The 18796-nt window shown below is 46.2% G+C and overlaps 1 protein-coding gene across 1 annotated transcript in view; it reads left to right on the forward strand.

Annotated features, from left to right (window-relative positions):
- The first annotated feature begins 748 nt into the window (after positions 1-748).
- The window catches only part of LOC135964638 (SH3 domain and tetratricopeptide repeat-containing protein 1-like), a 61227-nt gene continuing 43179 nt past the window's right edge, over positions 749-18796 (forward strand). Inside the window, exons 1-2 of the mRNA XM_065518825.2 lie at positions 749-778; positions 9449-9572. Coding sequence (XP_065374897.2) covers positions 749-778; positions 9449-9572 — 154 coding nt within the window. The remainder of the gene's footprint in view (positions 779-9448; positions 9573-18796) is intronic.

An 18796-nucleotide genomic window follows, 5' to 3' on the forward strand; every position in this document is an offset into this window, starting at 1 on the left:
GAGCCCATCAAGCCACATTGGAGGAGACCACCTAATCCTCCAGAGACTGTCATTCCATCTTCCTGGAGTTAGCTCCACATGCAGTAAGGCCATTATGTCTAAGGCCGGCAAGACTTGCCGTCCGAAGATTCGACTTTTGGCATGCTGATAAGCAGCAGTGATAAGAAAAACCCACACACTCGCTAGGAATTTTTCAATGAAAGCAGCTGAGACTCTTCTTCATATGCTTTGATAGGGGCTAATATCAAACTCTTTCTTCCCATTTTCTTTATTCATCCGTGACTGAACCATGAGGCACCATAGATGTACACCTCATCAGGAGGGTGTAGGGGACAGTGGCAAGGGGAGCAGCAGCACAAGAAACAAACAAGGCCACTACTTCTGCCTACATAAAAACTATTGTCTTGGAGTATATAATAATTAATAATGTTCACATGGCTGCCCTAAGCATACAGAGATGGTGAACAGAGTAGATGCAGGGACTACAGAGATACAGCCTGATCCTTGCTAATTAGGACTTAAGTGTTGGCTTATGTGCTGCGCTTTTGTGCATTAATAAACCAGGGCCTCAAAACTGCCTGCTAAGCACAGGCCAAATGTCATGCTGGGTGCAAGTAAACATTCATGTCTAGGAGATGAGAGCAGTTTAGTGTGGGAGAAGATGACAACACCTGAAGACCACAAAACACTGTGCAGACCAAAGGGAAGGCCCATCATCAGCTCACGGTTCTGACTCAGGTGATTGCTGATGTGTTACGGAACCGTCAGCCGACAGCAGGTAGGTCAAGTTGAGCAGGTGTCCTTCATGAGGGCTGGTCCGTTCCATTTGTGTTGCCAATTGTTTCAACAGCGTCTCACGCACCCCACTGGTGAGGAAGGAATGAGCACCCTACGTTTACTGGCACCGTTAAACACATAACATCTATTACTAAACAGATAAGCCAGACATCAGTTATTAATTACTTATAGGAGGATGGTGTAAGCTCCCACAGGCCCAAACAGGGATTAACTTGGGAGCAGAGAGTGGTATAGCAGTGGTATAGCATTAAAAAAGTGAGGATGTTCTTTTTTTTTTTTTTTTTTTTTTGAGACAGAATCTCTCTCTGTCACCCTTGCTGGAGTGCAGTGGTGTGATCTTGGCTCACTGCAATCTCCGTCTTCCGGGTTCACACCATTCTCCTGCCTCAGCCTCTCTAGAAGCCGGGACTACAGGCACCCACCACCACACACGGCTAAATTTTTGTATTTTTAGTAGAGATGGGGTTTCACCGTGTTAGCCAGGATGGTCTCAATCTCCCGACCTCATGATTCACCGGCCTCGGCCTCCCTAAGTGCTGGGATTACAGGCGTGATCCACCCACGCGGCCGAGGATGTTCCTTGTTCCTACAGGAGTATGTGATTGGTTTGTCTATTGGCTGATAGGGAACTGAATCATGTGACACTGACTGGTAAGACTGTAATACTCTAAAATACAGTATATAAACTATCATATCATAATGATGCAATACTATCTACTACAATAAGAAAGGCATTGATGAAAAGCCCAACGCTATCATATGTGACTGAGAGATTGAATGCTTCCTCCCTCAGATTGGTTACAACATATTGTCCTATCACAGTCCTCTCTCCTTCATTCAAAGTGAATGACCCAAATAATAGACAGAAATAATAAAGAATAAAGGGCAACACATACAAAGAACTCACGAGATGATACTCTATAGTAAAATTTATGTACTTAGGAATTAATACCAACTCATTATTAGCAAAAAATAAACATCTTTACATCAAGAGTAGTTTTTCCTTTAATAAAGAAAGGTGGAATGTGTATAATGAACAAGGGATAATCAAAATTTGCCAAATGAGGCTAGTAAGACAATCCCAACAATTCACAATCATTATTCACTGGTCCGTTAATCACAGGACAATACATAAAAGCGAAACTTACCCGACCGGGTGCAGTGGCTCATGTCTGTAATCCCAGCACATTGGGAGGCTGAGGTGGGCAAATCATGAGGCCAGGAGTTCAAGACCAGCCTAGCCAACATGGTGAAACCCTGTCTCTACTAAAAATACAAAGAATTAGCTGGATGTAGTGGCAGGCACCTGTAGTCCCAGCTACTACAGAGGCTGAGGCAGGAGAATGACTTAAACCCAGGAGGCGGAGGTTGCAGTGAGCCGAGATTGCACCACTACACTCCACCTCGGCAACACAGTGAGACTCCATCTCAAAAAAAGGTAATAATGAAATAAAAAAAAATTAAACTTACCTACATATTAGAAAAACATTAAAATTCAACCATGAATCCAGCACATTATCAAATGAATAGACAAAAATTCTACCAATAAACTGAATATCATTATCTATGAAACTCAAGTACTACTGCTTAAAGAGCATTTACAGAACTCTCACCTCAAGGTTTCCCTGCAAAACAAGGTGAATTGCATACTCATGACTCCTTAAGAATGAGCCACTGATAAAAACAATATACTTGTAACTTGTGTAACATACATTTTTTCAAGCACTGCACCGTAATTAATTTGCATCAGGCTTTCCAAATTAGAAAAGCTTCACTTATAGAACTTCTTTCCTGTGGGAGTTTTCACATGACTTTTCAAGTAAATGTGAAAACTGAAAATATTCTTGCAGTTTCTAAACTATTAGAGTTTTAATCCTGTGTACGTTCTTGTATTTACAAGGCCCAGGGAGCTACAGTGTGCATTTTCATATGTCCTTGAGTGGGTATGAGAGAAATGAAATATTCCCACTTTCTAAAAAAAATAAATTTCAAGTGACTCTTATTTGTTTTGATTGCTTGTTTTTAAGTTCATGACTTGATAAGATTCCTTCAGAGGACTTTATTTCCTCTTCTCAGTACAAATTATCTATATCTTTCCCAGGTTTTTCAAAGTGATCTTCAATATTCTGGTCTTTCCATTTGTTTCCTAAAATGCAGACCCACAAAATTATCATGAATTATTACAAACTACAGAAACATTACTAGATTTAATGTTCTTTGTACACAGTGCCCATGCCTGATTTATTCACCAAATCATTCCCTTGCCACATTGCAAATCACAAATAGCACTGATGATAGGGAAATACTTCTGTAATTAAGTGAAATGAGTTGTCATTCTCACCTACAGAAGCCAGGTTCCTGCAGGTTTCCTGCATCACTTCTCTGTAGAGATTCTTCTGAGAAGAATCTAGCAAAACCCATTCCTCCTGGGTAAAGTTCACAGCCACATCCTCAAAAGCCATGGAGTCCTAGAACATTCCACACATGTGGATAGAAGGATGGGTGAGACTGACTGCACTGGGAATCTATACTCAATCCATAAGCTGTTTACATGATTCTAAAATTTCCAAGCATTTTTTCTGTGACTTGATTGTCACAACTCTTACTCTGTTCACACATACTCCCTCCCACACAGCAGTACTAATGCTGGAATTGAACTATTCAGAAAGGCAACAGCAAAGTAGAAACACCCATCTCATTAGAGAATCCAGGGAGTAAGATGTGCTGCTAGGAGTTACCTTTTAACTTCACTTTGTGCATTTTTAGTATCTGTCATAATAAAGTCCTACCTGATGTGCATAAGGGAGTTAATATTATCAGTCCTGAGACTACTTATTCTTAAAAATGCCTGCTCACAAAGTTCCACCTTTGTTTGTAATAGTAACTTACATTTTGAAAGGGATTCCACCAACCCAAGTAATAAGAATGACTCACTGCATCTAAATGGCTTATGCAATATATTTACCAAAAGTTTTTCTGCCGAAGGTCTATTATTTTCACTGCAGTGGTGCTTAGGGAACCAGACACCGAAACACAGTCTGAACACTAAGTGTTCAATGAGTTTCCCTGGTAGACAATATTTTACATGTGCTGTCACTTGTTAACTGGGGAGTTGAGCCCATTCAATGTGATTATACCAAGAGAAAGTAGGCTTACTAAATTTAATTGAGTAGTAAACAAAACCAATAATTGATATTTAACAATACTAATACAACAATTTTTAAAATTTCTATTGCACAATGTCAAGGCAGAAAGGAATAAGAGGAAATACGACACGTGTTTTTTAAAATGACATTAATGTCACCATTTCCAGATGCTATTCCTATGAAATCACATAAATTCCCCAATCAGGCTTTTTTTAGGAAGGAAAAACTACTTTTTCATGCGTAGTAAAAATGACAAATGTCTAATGCTTTTTAGTCATCTAAAAAAAGAGTGATGACTTGTCTAACATACTTCTAAGATTTTCAAACGACAATACTCAGGTCAGCACAGTATTAGCAGAGAGACGAGCAAGCAGACCAAGGGGAAGAAAAGTCGTAATGACCCAGCATTTATATGGAAAGTTGATGAATGATAGAGTAGGCACTGTAGAATAGAAAAAGAAATCACATGCACTTTAAAATATGAGGCAAACCAGGCTGGCATCTACTTGGGAAAATGCATTGCATTCTTCTCCATTCCATGATCCATAATCAACTTATTATATATTCAAATATGAAAGATAAAACCAGAACACTTTCAGAAGTCACAGGAAGATTTTTTTTATGAAGGATTAGGCAGAATTTCTTTTATGTAAGAAAACAGTGATAAAGGAACAGACAAACTCAAACATATTAAAATTTAGAGAATAAAAGGAAAATAGAGTGGGCCGGGCATGGTGGCTCACGCCTGTAATCCCAGCACCTTGGGAGTATGAGATGGGTGATCACCTGAGGTCAGGAGGTTGACACCAGCCTGACCAACATATCAAAACCCCGTCTTTTTGCTGTTTGTATGTTTGTTTGTTTTTTGAGACGGAGTCTTGCATTGTCGCTTGGGCTGGGGTGCAGTGGCAAGATCTTGGCTCACTGCAACCTCCACCTCCCGAGTTCAAGCAATTCTCTTGCCTCAGCCTCCCGAGTAGCTGGGATTACAGGTGCCTGCCACCAGGCTCAGCTAATTTTTTTGTATTTGTGGTAGAGACAGTTTTTCACCACGTTGACCAGGCTGCTCTGGAACTCCTGACCTCGTGATCCACCCACCTTGGCCTCCTGAAGTGCTGGGATTACAGGCATGAGCCACCGTGCCAGGCCTAAAACCCCGTGTTTACTGAAAATACAAAAATTAGCTGGGTGTGGTGGTGGGTGCCTATAATCCCAGTTACTCGGGAGGCTGACACAGGAGAATCACTTGAACCGGGCAGGCAGAGGTTGCAGTAAGCAGAGATGGCGCCACTGCAGTCCAGCCGGACTACAGAGCAAGACAGTGTCTCCAAAAAAACAAAAAAAAAAAACACGAAAAACCCCCTCAGATATCCAGATAAGAGGATACAGATATGTCCACTGTCATAAATTCTTCACCATGCTATAAGAGGGGAACTGACATTTTGGTGAATCTTTGTAAATCATCAATTTATCTATCACACTTGTATTTCACCAGTAGCATTGACAAAGCTAAGTCCTACAATTCCATTTGAAATTACCCTTAAAAAGAACAGACCTTTAAAACTTACTACACTCACTCTGGGGAAGAAATAAATACGAATTTTTAGCAAATAAAATGCATCATTTTATCTTGCCTCTTTGGAAATAGTATTTTTATCTTTCAAGCTGTACTGACAAAATGTATCTTACAGTCAATGACAAACTGAAACTCAAATAAGAGGACAAGCCTTTTCAAGGTAACAAACTCAGGGAGAGGCAGTGCTGACTCCAACGCAGACCTTTCTAAGTGTCACGGCAGCCCATTCTATCCCTCGGGACACCCATCCTGTTCAGTAAAGCACTCAGTGACCACCTAGGAGGCACTGGCACTGCTCTTTGTCCTCCTGTGTGCCTTCAGAGCATTTTCATATTTAGGTTCTTGCACATCCTCTCTGGGGTGGGTTTTCCTCATCCTTTGGGAGAATTTTTCTCTCTTCACAAGTCTGAGACAATCTAGAAAGCAGAAATCATTTCTGCCTTTTCCTCTCAATATCAGCATCCCATTGGCAGACCATCAATGTGTCTCCGAGGAATAAAACCTCCAGCTAGAGGAACAGTTTTAATGACCTAGCTTTAATGACGTTACGTTGTATTGTCCATTCATTTTAATGTCCTAAAATTTTAATAACCCTAAGGGGTCACCATTTTAGATGAAACTATACCCGGAGATTCCTCTAAGGCCAAGAGCATCCAGCTGCTCCCCTGAGAGACTCTACCCCCTACTTCAGGCTGTCCTTGGGGATGAGATGACCCCGGGGCTGATATTCACTAGACCCTCCAATAGACATGGCCACTGTGGGTATCCTGGATCATTCCCAGACAGTTCTAAAATGCCAGGACTAGGAAAAGACAGGAGGGTGGCTGAGGACACAACACCCTGTAAAGTTTTCACGGGGAGACCTCAACCTAAAGACATTTTGGTAATATGTACACTTAGGAAAGATGAAAAGAAGAGAGGCACAAAGATTTTTTTTTTTACAGTAGAGTGTCAGGTGATTTATTCTCCACTTTCCTCTCATGTAAAATGTTTGGAAACAGAAAAATATTTTGGTCAAGGTGGCTCACGCCTGTATTCCCAGCGCTTTAGGAGGCTGAGGCGGGTGATCAATTAAGGTCAGGAGTTTGAAACCAACCTAGCCACAATGGCAAAACCCTGTCTCTACTAAAAATACAAAAATTAGCAGGACATGGTGGTGTGTCCGGAGCTGCACGCCCCGGCCATAGCGAATAATAATTAAAGATTAAATGCCTGAGCTATATTCATTTCCACCCCACACCTTCTCTCTAGATTTACCTTCTTCCCTATATTAATACCGCCATTAAAAGATGGCTCTCCTCCTGCTTCTTCTTCACTCACTTTTCCCGCGCCCGGGAAAATTGTTACTTAATAGCGCAAGCGCAACATGACGTCCGACCGGAGAAACCGAAACTAACCTGGCCACGCCCTCGGCAATGAGATCATTTCCGCCTTAGCCCAACCCCTTCCCTTCCAAGTGTATATAAGGCAGTGCATTACCGCCATTAAACGAGACTTGATCAGAGCACTGTCTTGTCTCCATTTCTCGTGTCTCTTGTTCCCCAAATTCCCAACCCCTTCTCCAGGGCCTGCTCTGACTATCCCGCGGGCCAGGATAGTGGTGGGCGCTTATAAGCCCAGCTACTTGGGAGGCTGAGGCAGGAGAATCGCTTAAACCTGGGAGTCAGAGGTTGCAATGAGCTAAGACTGCGTCATTGCACTCCAGCCTGGTGACAGGGCGAGACTCCATCTCAAAAAAAAAAAAAAAAAAAAAAAATATATATATATATATATATAATATACATTTTAAATTATTACATGTAGATAGTATTTGAAATCATGGGTATATACTGACTGTAGGTAGAAACGAGAAGGCAAGGAAAGTTTTTATATTTTTATATTTATATATAATTATATAAAATTAATATACATAATTATAATATGTAAATATATCATATAGGCTGCGCACAGTGGCTTAAACCTGTAATCCCAGCAATTTGGGAGGCCAAGGTGGGCAGATCAGCTGAGGTCAGGAGTTCGAGATTAGCCTGACCAACATGGAGAAACCCCATCTCTACTAAAGATACAAAAATTAGCCAGGCGTGGTAGTGTGTGCCTGTAATCCCAGCTACTCAGGAGTCTGAGGCAGGAAAATCACTTGAACCCGGGAGGTGGAGGCTGCAGTGAGCCCAGATTGTGTCATTGCACTCCAGCCTGGGCAACAAGAGTTAAACTCCATCTCAAAATAAATAAATAAATAAATAAAACAAGAAATACATCTTTATGTCTAAATATATAATTATAATACATGTGTATATATACATTTATTATAAATTTATTAATATATGAAATATATTTATTTCTGAGACAGGGTCTGGCTCTGTCACCCAGGCTGGAGTGCAGTGGCACTATCATAGCTCATTGAAGCCTTGAACAGATGGCTCAAGCGATCCTCCCATCTCAGCCTCCTGAGTGGCTAGGATTGCATACACACACCACCATGCGTAGCTAACTTTAAAATTTTTTGTAGAGACAGGATCTTCCTTTTTTGCCTAAGCTGGTCTTGAACTCCTGGGCTCAAGTGATCTTCCTGCCTCAGGCTTCCAATGTGTTAGACGTGGGCCACTGCATCTGGTCTAATGCATTTTTTAATTTGCGAGTATATATTATTTAAAATTTGAAGTACTGAATGTGTTGAACAACTAACTTGCAGAATTCCTGAACGATGGACGGTCAGCTGTCATGTCCTGGTTCAAATCGTCCCAGCACACTAAGGCTAGAAACCTTTCAGCCAACTTCCACTTATGTCTCCCGGGGCAGGACAATGTCACTTGGCCAATCCCCACTAAGAGGGACTCTGGAAGGACAAGAAACTATTCTGTTCTCTATAATGGAACGTGACCAGGGAGAAGGCAGCTGGGAGGACCAGCTGGGCCCTTCAACCAGCAGCGTCCACCATCGACCAACTGCCCTACAGCTACACTGTGCTGGGCATTTGGGGCACTGTTATGAGCAAGAGTTTCCATTTTTCTTCTCATGGGACCTTCATGCTAGTGGCAAGAGACAATTTTTTTTTTTTTTTTTTTTGAGACAGAGTTTTTTTCTTGTCACTCAGGCTGGAGTGCAATGGTGTAATCTCAGCTCACTGCAATCTCTGCCTCCTGGATTCAAGCAATTCTCCTGTCTCAGCCTTCCGAGTAGCTGGGATTACAGGATTGCACCACCAAGTCTAGCTAATTTTTGTATTTTTAGCAGAGATGGGGTTTCACCATGTTGGCCAGGCTGGTTTCGAACTCCTGGCCTCAAGTGATCCACCTGCCTCGGCCCCACAAACTGCTGGGATTACAGGCGCGAGCCACCACGCCCGGCCCTACTTCACTCCTAACGCCCACCATACGTGCTTCCAAATGTTTGCTGAATGACAAGGTGAACGAGTGAATGGGACTACGTGAGTTCAGGCAGCAGGCAATCCAATTCCTTCCACCTCAGTTTCCCTTTTTGTAAAACAAGCCTGTCTCTCGCTCTCTGCCCTAAAAGCCTGAGTTCTGGGCTTGAGATGAGCGCGTCCTGTAGAGCAGACTCCAGGTGGACGTTGAGCTGGGTCTTCTAGGAGGCCAGGATCCGGCCAGCTCTTGGGTCCGGTCCTCCCGCGGGACCCCGCACGCCCAGTCCCAGCACCGCCCCGCCCAACCTCCCTTTGTTCCTCCAGGCCCCGCCCTCTCCGCGCAGCTCGCTCCGCATTGGCCGGGGGGCGGGTCCTGGGCGCCCGGCTCCGCTGGGGCAGGGCGGCGGGCGGCGGGCGGCGGGCGGCGGGCGGCGGGCGGCGGGCGGCGGGCGGCGGGCGGCGGGCGGCGGGCGGCGGGCGGCGGGCGGCGGGCGGGGCCGTGTGCACCTGCGCGGTGTGTTTCCGGGCCGCAGCCCTGCGCCAGCTGCAGCTCCTTGATCCGAGCCGGATCCTGAGCGGGGAACACGGGCTGAAGCGGCGGCGGCGGCCCCGCCCCGGGGCTCCGTTGTTGAGGCTGCGGTGGCTCTGTCGGCTGCTCAGCTGCGCTTCAGTCGGCCCAGGCGCCCAGGTGAGGAGCGAGCGCTGCGAGGCGGCAGCCTGAGGTGAGACGGCACGACGGGCGACGGGGTCTCCTGACCGGGCGGGGGTCTCTGCCCCGGGCGTGGCGGCTCCGAGCTGGGCTCCGCAGGGTCCGAGGTCGGGATCCGGGGTCCTTGCGCCAGGGCTTTGTCTCGGCCTTGGGCGGCACTGGGGGCTTCGCGCCTGCTGCGGTACCGCGTGGGCCCGCGGGGGAGTCCCGGTCGCCCTGCGGGTGGGGGCCGGTCCCTACTGCTCCCCGGCTCCCCGCGTCTGCCGCGGAGGGGACTGCATGGACCCGGGCGCTGGCTTCTGCCCGGTCCCCCGCAGCGTGGCTGGTCCCCGCGTGCGGCAGAGGGGGCCCTGCGTGGGCCCACTCGTGTGGCGGGATCCGGGTCACCGCGAGTGGGAGACTCCGCCGCCCTCCCCGCCCTCCCTAGCAGCGAGACTGCTTCGCTAGACTCACCTAGGGGACTGCGCGGACCCTCGGACGAGGGAGTCCGTGACTCTGGGTGGGGGCTGTTTCCCGGCCCCGCATGACGGCTTCCTGTTTTGTCACCTATATAGGTGGCTGCGTGGACCCGCGCGCGTGGGTCCTGGCCGCCCTGCTAGTGGTGCTGTGCGCCGCCCCGTGGCTCGTCTGCGTCGACTCCGCCTGGGACACGCGTGTAGTGGGGGTCCGTGCGCGGGGGGCGCGGTTGGTGGGGGCGCACTGCCCCCGCCCCATAGTTTATCCTCTCACTTGCCTGGCGGGAGGAAGCGAGAGGCGCGGGCCCGGAGCTGTCGCGCAGTGGCCACACCGACCTCTGCCCTGGCTGGCGGGTCCCAGGGGGCGAGGGGCCCTCACAGCGCGTCCCACCGCGGGTCCCACCGCCGCACTTCCTGCTCTGGCCCCGGGCTGGGCTCTGATTGGAGGGAGCAGGGCCCTTCTGCCCAGCACTTCTTTATTTCTTCCGTTAGTAATGGGAAGAAAAAAAAAATCTGGAAAGCCAGATTGAACTTTGTAGCTCTTAGCGCTTGGAGAGTGGAAGAAACTCTCCCAAGAATTTGGCGGGCTGGAAAATGCGTTTCAAGCAGGAGCATCCACACCCACGGAATGAGGCCAAGGCAGTTACAGTTAGAGGTCAGACTTATGAGGGGAGAGCGAGGCTGAGGTCCGTGGGTGGGGAGACTCCGACCTCAGCTTGATGGGAAGACCTGATGCTGCCCCTCAGACGCTGTATTTCTCAGCCAGCGAAGAAAGTGGAATCACTCCTTAATGAATGCTTTCATCAAACTTTTGAAAAACCTGTAATGTCCCAGGAAGCGAAATCGAACTGGACAGTTTTCCCCTTTTAAGAGTGTTAAACGTCCTGGAGACAAACAGCAGAAGGCTCAAGGAGTCCAAATACTCAACCTGAAGTTCTTTCTGAACAAGAGATGGTGTATAAGTAACAGGCATAGGAGACAAAACTGAACTAATCACCACAGCTGTGGCTCCTAGCCCTGTAGCGTGTCATGCAGGCCCTTTTGCCTTCTCTGCCCTCCGCTGTCCCAGACTCCAAGACTACTGCGCACCTCCAGTCATCAGCTCCTGCCGACCCATTGCTATGAACTCTGTTTCGGTGGCTCTCTTCTCTCTGAAGTTTTGCTTGTTCTCCTGAAGTCCTGGTCTTTAAGAGCTTACGATCCGCAGGGACAGATTGGCTTTGGGCAGTACATAGTTAACTGTAGCACAGCTTGAAAAATGCTCTGATAGAAGTGCGCAGGCAGTTTGTACATACGGGTAAATGCGAGGTCCTTTTTCAATACCATGAATCCAAGTATTCATGCTATTTTAAATCTGCAATTCTTTGACTCTCCAGAGGGTTTTTAGATTAATTTTTTTTTTCTATTACTTCCTAGTGTTTGTAGCATAGTTCAGAATACTTGATTAAAACTTACCAGGTCGGCCGGGCGCGTTGGCTCACGCTTGTAATCCGAGGACTTTGTGAGGTCTAGGCAGGTGAATCACTTGAGGTCAGGAGTTCGAGACCAACCTGGCCAACATGGTGAAACCCTGTCTCTACTGAAAATACAAAAATTAGTTGGGCGTGGTGGTGGGCGCCTGTAATCGCAGCTCCTCAGGAGGCTGAGGCAGGAGAATAGCTTGAACCCAGGAGGCGGAGGTTGCAGTGAGTGAAATGGCTACACTGCACTCCTGCCTGGGCCATAGAGTGAGACTTCCTCTCAAAACAAAAACAAAAACAATGTACTGGCTCTACCTCCGGCTCTGGAATTTTCCTGGAAGGCCTTCTCTTCTGGGCTTCATTTTTCTCACTTTTGAGGATCGTAAACTACATAATTTCCAAGAATTTTTGCTCTACACCTTTAATTCTTTCAAGTAAATATAGCAGAGAAAAATTCTCTTCCTCGCAATGATGTAAGGAAGTCTCTCACAGAAGGGGACACAAGGGTATGGAGAATAATTTTTTGTTTTTTTTTTTTGGGGGTGACGGAGTTTTGCTCTGTTGCCCAGGCTGGAGTGCAGTGGCAGGATCTCGGGTCACTGCAAGCTCCGCCTCCTGGGTTCACTCCATTCTCCTACCTCAGCCTCCCAAACACCTGGGACTATAGGCGCCTGCCACCACGCTTGGCTAATTTTTTGTATTTTCAGTAGAAACAGGATTTCACTGTGCTAGGCAGGATAGTCTCCATCTCCTGACTTCGTGATCTGCCCGCCTCAGCCTTCCAGAGTGCTGGGGATTACAGGTGTGAGCCACTGCCTGTGGCCGACAGAGGATTTATTTCTGAGCTCTACATTTCAGAGTTCTTTTCTCTAGCCCTGGCCTGGGTCCCAAACAGGGAACTTAATTCACTCTATCACTGAAGTATACTCTTGCTTTGATGCCATTGGTATGTTGTCCTAGAGATTTGCTGTGGCTGCTAGGAGTGTTTCAGAGTTAAGAACTGATGCAACCTCTCTTTTGTCAGTTTATGAGTCTATAAACCATCTTGTTTCCTTTAGCGTTATCTCCCTGGAACTGGAAGGTCAGAGATGAAGTTTTGTTAGATTATAAGTCTCAGTCTTTGCTATCTACCTTCGTCTGTCTCCCATGTCACCTGCTGTTTTTTTTCCCCGTTTTTCATTTTAATGTTTTTATTGGATAGGTGTCTATTATTGCAGGCTACCTCAAAACATTTTTGGATATTGACAGGATATCAGTATGAATAATATGTAAAAGATAACTTATTCTAGTTCTTTTGAGCAGAAGATTTGGTTTCGATATGTGGCCCTATTAAAACTTTTGTTAAGCCCAAGTACTTGCTGAACTTCAGTTCCCTTACCTGTAAAATGGAGTTAGTTGTTAGTAATACCTGTTCTGCCTAACTCAGGAGATTGTTTTGAGGATCAAACGAAATTATGAATGTAATGGAATTTTGTAAATTTTAAATGAAATATTGTATTACTTAAGATTTTTTTTTTAAACGCCATATTAAGAATGGAATGAATCTGGGTTTTCCTTTGAAATCCCAAATGTTTAATGTACAGAGAAGTTTTAATGTGTCTGTTGGGGAGCTTCATTAGGATTGTTTTCTATCTTTAATTGGCCAGTATTGTTTTATATGTTAGCATTTTTGGGGAACATCAAAATTTGTGTTTCAGTTATCATTAATATTTTACAAAGTTATTGAATGTGCATGATTTAGTCTTTAACAATCTCTTCAATTATTTACATTCCCATATAAAAAATGCAGTAATGAACGTCCATGTAAATAACATTCCCATGCTTTGATGAAGCATAATTTCTTGACATTGCAGTTTCTAAGTGCCCTGTCTTGAGGTTGGGAAAGCTAAAGGGCAGTCAGAAGTCAAGGTCAGCAAAGTGTCACCTTTGACATTTGAAATCCAGCAGCAGGTATCACAGTGAACCCCATTCCAGCATCCAGGAAGTTTCTCTGTCCTGCCTCTCCTCCAGCCACCTCAGAATCTGTGTCTGCGGTGTTGGTCCTGCTTTCCTCTCTCTCCTCTGCCTTTTCTTTCTCTTCACCAACTTCTACTGAGTGCCTCTGATGTCCCAGACAGTGGCAGTGGGAGTACGAAGGCTAATAAACCCGGCCCTGGTCCTCAAAGAATTGATGTTTTCTGTGCAGATATTAAGTGACACTGTCATATATAGTGTTGACAAACATTGATACAGATTTCCTGTGAAGTGCAGAAGCACCATCCTAGAAGCAGAGATGCAGAGGCAGCACTGGTGACTCACACATGGAGAGCTGGAGTTCTTGGTCTAGTGGGATAAACTGACTTGGACATCATTTCAGTGCAGCGGAGTGAGTGCTGGGACGGGCTCCCTCGGGGCATCTGGGGCTGGGTTTGTCTGGTGTTTAGTCTCCTGCCTGGTACTTAGAGTTTATCAGTAAGATGAGCATTGGGAGGTTTCTAAGTGAAAGGAAAGGCAATCACTTACCTGAAACCTAAAATTTGTAGGTGTTCTGGGCCATTTATAATTCACTGAATCTGTTTTGTCAGAACAAGTCTATCATCTATTGTTTTGGATAGAGTGTGGCCAGCCCTGCTTTGCAATGTCAGGAAATCAGGAAACGCTTGTCAGGTGTCAACACCGTGCCAGACACTCTTCTAGGGGTTTCCACGTAAATCACTGTATTCATTTCTGTTGCTGCTTTACCACATTTCCACAAACTTCATGTCTTAAAACAATTGAAATTGTATCATCTCACAGTTCTGTGGGGCAGAAGTCTAACGTGGGTGTCACCGGGCAAAAATCAGCATGTGGGCTGGGCTGCATTCCTCACTGGAGAATTGTTTCCAAGCGCTTTTGGCCAAATATAGTTCCTTGTGGTTGCAGGACTGAGGTGTCTGTTCCCTTGCTGGCCATCTGTTGGGGGCTGCCCTCAGCTCCCTCTATCTGGTCTTTGCACGTGGTCCCATCAGCTCAGGACTAGCTAACCCAGGGACCTGGTCAGGCTCTCCAGTTCCCCTGTGTGCATTTCTCTTCTTCCACTCGGAGAAAGTTCTATGCCCTGTTTTAAAATATTTTTTTGAGATGGAGTCTCGCACTGTTGTCCAGGCTGGAGTGCAGTGGTGTGTTCTCAGCTCACTGCAACCTCTACCTCCCAGGTTCAGGTGATTCTCCTGCTTCAGCCTCCTGAGTAGCTGGGACTACAGTTGCCCGCAATGACACCCGAGTAATTTTTGTATTTTTAGTAGAGATGGGATTCACCATTTTAGCCAGGATGGTCTCCTTCTCTTGATCTCGTGATCCGCCTGCCTTAGCCTTCCAAAGTGTAGAGATTACAGGTGTTAGCCACCACACCTGGCCAGTTCTAGGCTCTTAGAGGCTCATGGGATTAGATTGGACCTCCCTGGAGAGCCCAGGATACTCTTCCTAAGGCCTGTGGCAAAGCCTTTTTGCTGCATAACATAGTCACAGGTCTTGGGGGTTGGACTCTCCCACCACAGTTACCGATCCACTTACTACAGCAGCCTGGGAGGTGCTTTTCATTGCCTCTCGTTAACAGATACCAATTTTTTTTTTTTTCTTTGCAAATTGGCAGGAACATGAAGATCCTTCTTTTTTTTTTTTTTTTTTGAGACGGAGTCTCATTCTCTTGACTGGGCTGGAGTGCAGTGGTGCAATCTTGGCTCACCACGACTTCCACCCCCCGGGTTCAAGCAGTTCTCCTGCCTCAGCCTCCTGAGTAGCTGGGACTACAGGCACATGCCACCAAGCCTGGCTAATTTTTGTATTTTTAGTAGAGATGGGGTTTCACTCTGTTGGCCAGGCTGGTCACAAACTCCTTACATTGTGATCCGCCCGCCTTGGCCTCCAAAAGTGCTGGGATTACAGACATGAGCCACTGCGCCCAGCCATGAAGATCCTTCTTAAATGAAAAAACCGTTCCTCTGACTTGATGTGAGGCTGTTGGTGAGACTGATAGCAGTGGAGACAGGTCCATCAGAAACAGAGCTAAACTTTGTGTTCTGGAGTATTTTGATGGCCTGCCCTGATTATGTAAGTTTTGCTAAGAAGTCATTAGAGTAATTCCTCTACTGGAAGAAACACCATATGGGGAATTTGGGACCTTGCCTTTTCAAGTTTTACCCAAAGGACTCTTCATGGGTGAAAAGTACATGATTCCAGGTCCATTTCTAGAATGGAAACAGCTGCATCAACCCAACAGCGATTCACATTCCTGAGTTTGAGAGAATCCGATTGTCTCAAGGCTGAAGCTAAAAGCCCAATAAACAATGTTTGCACTTTATTCATAGTTAGGAATTAGGTGCATCGTGTGGTCAAGAAAACAACTGATGGTGGTCACCAAGTAGTTTAAAACCAAGCAGGACCTCGTTTTATCATGTGGGTGTTTTTGATTTTCTTAACGAAGTTTTTATTTTCCTGTGCAATAAATGACAAACTCTGACTTGAAATACATTTCCTTTAATAAACCAGAATCTAGGGTCGGGCACAGTGGCTCATGCCTGTAATCCCAGACTTTGGGAGGCTGAAGAGGGCAGATCACGAGGTCACTAGATTGAGACCATCCTGGCTATGGAGTGGTGGCTCACACCTGTAATCCCAGCACTTAGGGATGCTGAGGCAGTAGGATCCACTGAGGTCAGGAGTTTAAGACCACCAACATAGTGAGACCTCCACCTCTACCAAAAAAAAAAAAAAAAAAATGCTGGGCGTGGTGGGGCACAGCTGTGGTTCTAGCTGCTGGGGTTGGGGGGGGTGTTGATCACCTGATCTCACTAATTTGAGGCTGTAGTCAGTTAGAATTACACCACGGCATTCCAGCCTGGGCAACAGAGCAAGACCCTCTCTCAAACAAAAACAAAAAAAACCATATTACTTAATATACTATTGTTGTTGGTCAAGTATCAGATTTTGTTTAAAAACTAAATACTCTTTTTTTTTTTTTTTTTTTTTTTTTTTTTTTTTTTGAGACGGAGTCTCGCTCTGTCACCCAGGCTGGAGTGCAGTGGCATGGTCTCAGCTCACTGCAAGCTCCGCCTCCCGGGTTCACACCATTCTCCTGCCTCAACCTCCTGAGTAGCCAGGACTACAGGCACCCACCACCACGCCTGGCTAATATTTTGTATTTTTAGTAGAGATGGGGTTTCACCCTGTTAGCCAGGATGGTCTTGATCTCCTGACCTCGTGATCTGCCCACCTTGGCTTCCCAAAGTGCTGGGATTATAGGTAAATACTCATTTTTAGCAAAGTTGTACAGACCTACAGCTCTAACAGTCAGTAATTAACAAGGCTTACAATAAAACCCAGCAATCCCCTACCTTACCCTTCTCCACTCTGATCCCTGCTCCTTGGAGGTTACTGTGTTTATGTTTTAGCTCGTTCTAGATTGTGTGAAAGACAGGGAGATGTCCTACTGTGGAAGACAAGGATTCAGGCTGCTTACCTTCCCCGCTTCTCCTGCTGCCCACGTTTTTCTCCCCCATCCTCTCAGTATAATTATTGTGATAGTGAGGCCAGGCACGGTGGCTCGTGACTTATCCCAGATTTTTGGGAGGCCGAGGCGGGCAGATCACTTGAGGCCAGGAGTTGAAGGCCAGCCTGGCCAACACAGAGAAACCCCGTCTCTACTAAAAAATACAAAAATTAGTCGGTTGTAGTGTCCCACACCTGTAGTCCCAGCTACTCAGGAGGGTGAGGCACAAGAATTGCTTGAACCTGAGAGGTGGAGGTTGCAGTGAGCTGAGATCGCACGATAAGGTGAGATCGCACGATAAGGTGAGATCGCACCACTGCACTCCAACCTGGGCAACAGAGGTAGATTCTGTCTCAAAAAAAAAAGTATCGTGATAGTGGGATACATAGTACAATATTGTGTATATTTAGTATTCTTCCTGGTTTTTGGCCCAGAGCTTCTAAAACTCTTGTAATTTCCTGAGTGATAGGAACATCATTGGTTATATTATTTGGTCCTATGTTTCAATACCTGATACAAGAGCTTCTAAGGCTTTTGGAATCTCTGGGGTGATAGGAGTGTCTTTTGTATGATAATGAGATGACAGATGGCTTCGGGCACCTGGACAGATTCAGGATTAGGGTTGGTTGCCAGAAAGATGAGTCATGATTAAAGAGTTGGACATATCAGCCCCACCCCTACCTCTGGGAGGGGAGATGAGACAGGCTGGAAATTGAGCTACTCACGGTGGCCAATGACTTAATCATGTCTATGTTATGAAAACTCCATAAAACCCTCTAAATACTGGGTTTGGAAAGCTTCTGGTTTGGTGAACTCATTTGGTGCTGGGGAGGTGGCACTTCCAGGAACGGCATGGGAGCCCCGACCTCTCTGCCCCGTGGTGTGCCCTGTGCCTCTCTTGCATTTGGCTGTTCCCGTGTTCTCTTCTTTGTAATAAACCAATAAGAGTAAGTAACTGCCAAGCACTTTGCGTCTGTCACCTCACTTACTTTTTCAGCAACACTGTGTGGCAGATAATGTCCTCATTTTGCCGGTGACAAAATGAGACTGATGCATTGAGTAACTTGCTCAAGATCACATAATAAGTGGAATTCAAGCTCTGACACCGAAGCCTGTGCTTTTAACCAGCATGCTGCATACGCGGTCTCTTTATTTGTTAGGAGTTTCGGTGTCTCTAGGGCCTGACACCAAGTTGACCATTGTGGCCTAGAGCTGTTATAACGGAGCTTTTAGCGGCCCTGCTGAGAACAGAGCCAGCACCTCCGGATTGGCAGGGCAGGGGCTGTTCCTGCTGGGAGCTGCAGGTCACTCCCTGTAGCCCTTGGCTGATCTTGCTCATCCCCTCCATCCCTCATTCAGTAGTTCCTGAGTGCGGCCTCTGTGCGGAGGAGAAGGAGGCAGCCTTCCAGCCCAGGTGGGGCCTGCAGGTACACACAGGGAGAGGCAGCTGTGCACTGAGCTGGCTGTAGGCTGGGACAGCGTGGCTCCAGAGGTGACAATAGAATGCTCTGGGACTGCAGAGGGAACACGTGCTTGTGAAAGGGAGGAAGGGGCAGGCACCGCAGAGGAGGTGTACTTGAGTTAGACTTTGAGGGAGGAGTTGGATTTCCACAGTGGAACCGAGCAGCTGAGGCTTTCTCAGCAGCTGAAGATTACAGCCAGCCAGCCTCAAATGTTCAGCTTTTCCTGAATTCCCTTTTTTAAGACAGTGCAGTAAGTTTTCCACAGAGATAAAGCGGTCACCTCCATGTCATTCATGTTCTGCGAATCCTGTGTGTAGTT

This window comes from Macaca fascicularis, chromosome 8 (assembly GCF_037993035.2).
Source record: "Macaca fascicularis isolate 582-1 chromosome 8, T2T-MFA8v1.1".
In the NCBI taxonomy this organism is placed as follows: Eukaryota; Metazoa; Chordata; class Mammalia; order Primates; family Cercopithecidae; genus Macaca; species Macaca fascicularis.